The sequence below is a fragment of the Gavialis gangeticus genome, unplaced genomic scaffold (genome assembly GCF_001723915.1).
Source record: "Gavialis gangeticus isolate Ggan-Ray unplaced genomic scaffold, GavGan_comp1, whole genome shotgun sequence".
In the NCBI taxonomy this organism is placed as follows: Eukaryota; Metazoa; Chordata; order Crocodylia; family Gavialidae; genus Gavialis; species Gavialis gangeticus.
Window position 1 is genome coordinate 20553589 of NW_017729002.1, and position 5641 is coordinate 20559229.

The 5641-nt window shown below is 42.4% G+C and overlaps 1 protein-coding gene across 1 annotated transcript in view; it reads right to left on the bottom strand.

Moving 5' to 3' along the window:
• The window catches only part of MAPK8IP3 (mitogen-activated protein kinase 8 interacting protein 3), a 120050-nt gene that overhangs the window by 91584 nt on the left and 22825 nt on the right, over positions 1 to 5641 (bottom strand). The window contains exon 5 of the mRNA XM_019507398.1: positions 2838 to 2861. Coding sequence (XP_019362943.1) covers positions 2838 to 2861 — 24 coding nt within the window. The remainder of the gene's footprint in view (positions 1 to 2837; positions 2862 to 5641) is intronic.

Below are 5641 nucleotides of genomic sequence, written 5' to 3' on the forward strand. Positions count from 1 at the left end.
GCAGTTGCCTTTTCGTTTCTAAAGAGAACCTGCCTGGGAAACAATTTTTCTCCCTAATGTGGAATTCCATCCCCTTCCCCAATATTATACCGGACCAAAGCACATAATTTAGTCCTGGAACAGTTATGTGGCCTAGAGTTCATGAGACGTTCTAGGACTAGAAATGAGAATTTTAAATGGCTGAAAAGAAGAGAATCCCAGTTTTGTACTTGTATATATGGTGTATTCTTTGCCGCTGGAAAGTCACAAGGTATCCTACTTTTAAAGAACCACACATTTTTAGATACAGAAAAGCTATTTTAAGTCACTGTAGGGATATTTAAAAAATGCGTTTACTATTTGTTTCCACTTCTTCAGGATGGAATTACGATCTGAAGAGAGCCTCATTTTATAGGTGTAAAATGTGAAAAACAGGCCCAATTATTTTTTAAAATCTTTCTATATTTTTCCCCCCTCTGCAAAATGCATGGCACAATTAGACTACCTGACCATGCAGTTTAGGTTTTACTGGTATTCCCCGGGGAATACTGGCAGCGTTGCCACTTGTGAGCAATACAGCCATCCCAAATGCATACTGATAAAGCCACTACATCACATTTCCTTATTATGCAGTCTCTATAGATTTGTATCTGGAAGCCACAACTTATTATAGAGAGAGCACAATAAGTGCACACAGCCTTATAATAGGCTGTGCTAAACTAAGATCAGAGGCACAAAATCTCAGCCACACCAAGTGAGTAGAAGGAGGAAAAATGAAAAGGAACCAAATGCAGCTCTACAGTCCTAAGTCTGATTTTTCTACCAGCTGGCTCCCCAGTGAAGTTTCATGTAGCCTGAGGACTGCTCTATACTATGATGGTCCTTTGGAGCCACTGAAACTGCTGTGGGTTGCTGGAGCACACTGGAGTGCTGGTCAAACTCTAACATACTTTCTACATGCATGAGGCAAAGCGAGGCTTCATGCATGGTGGAGACAGGTATTCCCAGTTACAGTTCATCTGGCTGCTTCTTTGTGCCAGGGGCATCCTCAGTTGGGCACATTTGCTGGCACAAAGAGACTTAAGTGTGGGAGAGAATTTAGCCCAGGATCCCTTTGGAAACAAAGGGCAGATGACATAAAGGCCACCAACAATGGTGTGTAACCACTGTAATTGTAACCCCCTGCAGAACAAAGAGATTCTCTTACAATCGCTTAATTTCCCATGTGTTCCATGGTAAATATGAATTTGCTTATAAGGATGTACAGTGTCTAGACTTCATAGATTTCATAGACATTAGGGATGGAAGGGACCTCGTAAGATCATTGGGTCCAGCCCCCTGCCAAAGGGGCAGGAAGTCAGCTAGGGGCAAAGGATCCAAGCAAGATAAACATCCAAATGTTTCTTGAAAGTGTCCAGAGTAGCTGCTTGCACCACCTCTGGGGGGAGTTTGTTTCAAGCCTTGGGGGCTCAGACGGTAAAGAAGTTTTTCCTTATGTCCAATCTAGAATGGTTTTGTAACTGTTGGACCTTGTCATCCCCTGGGGTGCTCTGGTGAACAGTTGTTCCCCCAGATCCTGATGCCACACCCATTATGTACTTATAGGCTGCCACCACGTCACTCCTGAGCCTGTGCCTCTCTAGGCTGAAGAGTCCCATAACTTGCAGCCTCTCTTCATAAGGCCTGTTCTCTTGCCCTCTGATCATGTGCATGGCTCTCCTCTACTCTCTTGCAAACTTCTCCATGTCCTTCCTAAATTGTGAAGCCCAGAATGGGATGCAGAACTCCAGCTGCAGCCTCACCAAGGCTGAGTGCAGCGGGAGGATGACATCCTGGGTCTTGCTCAAGATGCATTGGTAGATGCAAGCCAGAGTTTTGTTTGCTGGAAAATCAGGAAGCACTTTCAATAACATTTTGCAGTTTATAAGGAATAATGAAACTGTTGTTTGTTTGCAATCATTAAAGGAGAGAAATTACTCCCATTATGAATCCAGGTCATAGAATTCCAGAGCTTAGGTGATGTTCAGAGGTAGTGACACAGATAGCCATGTTTATCCTGCTTCCCTGCCGAGCCCAGAAAGGACACCAAGAAATAACCCTACTTATTCCAGATCTACATAATCTCTAGCCTTTCAGGGTAGATGGTTTAGAGAGGTTCTGAGCACATATGCATCACACCAACTCTTGGTTTTTCTCAGACATATGTTTTTACCCTCGGCAAATCTCAGCACGCACCTCAGATCACTACCTCCAAATGTAAAGGAGGGCCCTGGAGTCTGGTGGTCAATGTTTAAAAGGAATAACTTTTATTCTTTAAAACACTGCCAGAGACAGAGAGCATAAGTGGCAATGGATCTCGTACTCTGAACCTCTCTAGGTCATCTACTTGGCCTAACTGTTAAACTTGAGCATACATGGAGCTCGAGTTAATGGGTGAGGCTTGTTTCTTGAAGCTAGTCCAGGGCTCAGGAGCAAAGTGGTATAGGCCTGTCATATCTCCTCCACTTAGAACATGAGTGTCACATGGGGAGATAACCCTGAGAAAATGCAAAAGCCCTTTAAAAAAGGCCTAGGAGGTTTACCAGGCACTCTGATCATCTCATCACACCAGATGGACTCGGTTGTTTTTGGATTTGTACTTCTGGACCTTCTACTCTACAAAACACAAGTCTCCCTCTAACATCTTAAGGCAGCAGTTTTACTGGCTCCCCTTGTACTGGTAAGAACTGCCACATACATGAACCAATCTAACACAGGAAGGAATGATAGCACAACCCCAGCCAGTTACACAGTAATTACTTGGTCCAAACTCCAAAACTACAATTTACAAAAAATAAAGAGGCTGTAATAGGATTTACCTTTTCCTCCATGACTGGCGATGACTGCAGTGACAAACAAAACAGCCAAAACAGAGTGGCAACCGCACAAGAAGCAAGACAGAAAAACAAGCATTAGAGAGCAAAGGTCATGCAAGCACATATATGTGTATGTGCTCTTACAAATACACACCTGAGCTGAGAAAGAAATACTTGCGCCCTGCTTCACAAACATGCAACTGGCTCTACAGCAGAGCCACTGTATGCATGCACTCACCACTGCAACATGTGGAAGCACACACCCCACTCTCTTGTATACATACAAACAAATGCCTTTGTGCTTACACAAACAGCTATCACAGTGACAAGCAAACACACCAAAGGTACCTATAGGTTCACAGAATTATGCATCTATGTAATGTACTAACACACCTAAACACACCGAAGTAGGGAAGCACATACATATACTCACAAAAACAAGCATGAATGCAATGAAAGAGTATAAACCTTGTCCCACAAATGTACACTAGTGCAGCAAAGCACACAAAATGTATGTGCTCATTCATACACACTTGTGTAGTAACACAAAAACACAAACCCAGCATATGCTTATACAAATGTGGAGCTGTGAAGCTACACACAGTGTACAATCAAAGCTTAAAATGAAGGAAAAAGCCCCTGATTCAGTTAGCTGGTCTTACAGATTCAAAGATGAGCCAAGGGCTTTGACAAAGACTAGTGGTATATGGGTCTCTCTTTTTTCCCCTCCCAAGAAGCTAGCAGTACAGTTGTGCTCTGAGGCACAGATGGAGGACTGCCACTTCTGCACTGCAAAGTAAGCAACTCATGTTGACAGGTTTGAGCCTCACCTCACCAACTGGTCACCTTGTCATGATAATGACTTCCATCATGCATCCCTTTCCCTCATGAGAGCACAGTGCCACAACTAACTAAGGTTTGTTGAAAATTTGGCAAGGGGAGATCCGAGTTATGTCAATTCAGCCTGCATCATGCAAGTATACTTGCACCACCCTCTATTTAACTGTGGCAGATGATAATAGCAAAACCTATGGTTCAGAACACAGAGGGCCTGATTCTGCTTTTATATCAGTGGCTCTACATTTTTCAGTTCGTGGAGTTACTTCTGTTTACACTAGCATACATGAGGAGAGTATCAAAAGCCTAACGGTGTTTAAGCTCTAATAGTAACATAGGTCTGACTGGGTTATAAAAGTAAAACACAAGTTTCCACGATGCAGGAAAAAGAGAGGAAAAACAGTCTAATATAAAAGAGGAGGAGAACTATTTGCTGTTTTAACTCTGCATTGATCTGGTTCTGTTCCAAAATCCACTGAATTCAATAAAAATCACTCCATTAATTTCAATGGACTTTGGACTGAACTACAGTAAAAATATATTCTTGCAGGTTTTCAGTAGGCATGGGCATTATAAAACTTGAGGTGGTGGGAAAGAGCCCCTCTCTCCTTTGCTCTACAACATAAAATCTATCAAGGGTTGCTATAAGAACCTCCTTCAAGGGGAAAGGAGTATTGTGTTTGTAATTTTATATAAATATATTTTATCTTGCATTTTAAACCCATCCTATCTGTTTTATTTGTCTGTGTTCTTATGTTGCCATAGCTCCAGGATTTCCAAACAGATTCTGATTAACATTTGAGATTATTCATTTGATACTGCATTTTGACTACTGAAAGTCCCAGGAAATAGCCAGAAGGATAACCAGATAATATAACAAAGCATTCTGGGATCCTTCCTATTCTACTAAAGCAGAGTCTGCCACAGGAGCATTTTAAAGGTTTACAGCAAGTGGAATCCAGAAGTAATCTACTGTACCAGCTAATCCAGGGGTGGCTAAACTGTGGCAAAGGTGACACAAGTGGCATGGGCAGCCTCTGTGTATGGCACACAGCAGATCAGAGAAGGGATAAGCAGCACAGCAGCAGATAGGTCAAGAAGTAGAAAGCAGAGCTGAGGATTAGGCAGGGAGCCCAGGGCTGGGAACAGAAAGCAGAGAAGCAGACTGGGCAGGAGAAGAGGATTGGAGTTGTACTTGGGAAGAGTATAGGGCTTTTTGTGGCACATCTGCCAAAAAGGTTGGCCTCCATAATCCATTTAAAGTGCCTTATGGCTTTTTGAGAGTCTCCTATAGTAGAAAGCTTATACTACGCATCACATCTTGAGGAGTATTTTATTCTCAACATACAAAGGGTTAATTACCCCATCTGCTTTAAAACAACTTTGGATTCTCTCTTGTTATTTATATTTTGTGGGAGCTGGGGTGGCACCAGCACTAAGGTGCCTAGTTGATAGCCCAGAGGTCACAAGTTTAAGGTCATAGCAGAAGTGCTCACAGTACAGCCTTTCAGATTCCAACAAATCTTGCAAATTCTGCTCAATAAATACCTCATCACAAGGACATGAAAAAGGAAAGGATTTATATTTTGTAGCACCCTTTCAGCAGTCTTATACATTAGAATATAGAAGTTATATTACATACTCCAGCATGTGGGACGGGGCTCTCCCTCAGGTATCAATGTCTTCCAGCTGTAACTTATTCCTGTACTCTAATGGTAGCTAAAAAAGCAAGAGTGGGAAACAAACACTGGTTTATGATTCAGATACATAACAACTGTCTGACAGTGGGAGGTGAGAGCCACAGAAAACTAAAAGATCAATTCTGACATCACTAAATCCTTGGAATTTCAGTCCAAAAGCCAAGAGAAGGGCTGGTTCAGAAGCAGTTGAAAATCTGCTCAGCCAAATTCCATGCAGTCTGGAAGATCAAGCTTGGACCAGAATTTTAAAGCTGAGTTAGCACATTGGGA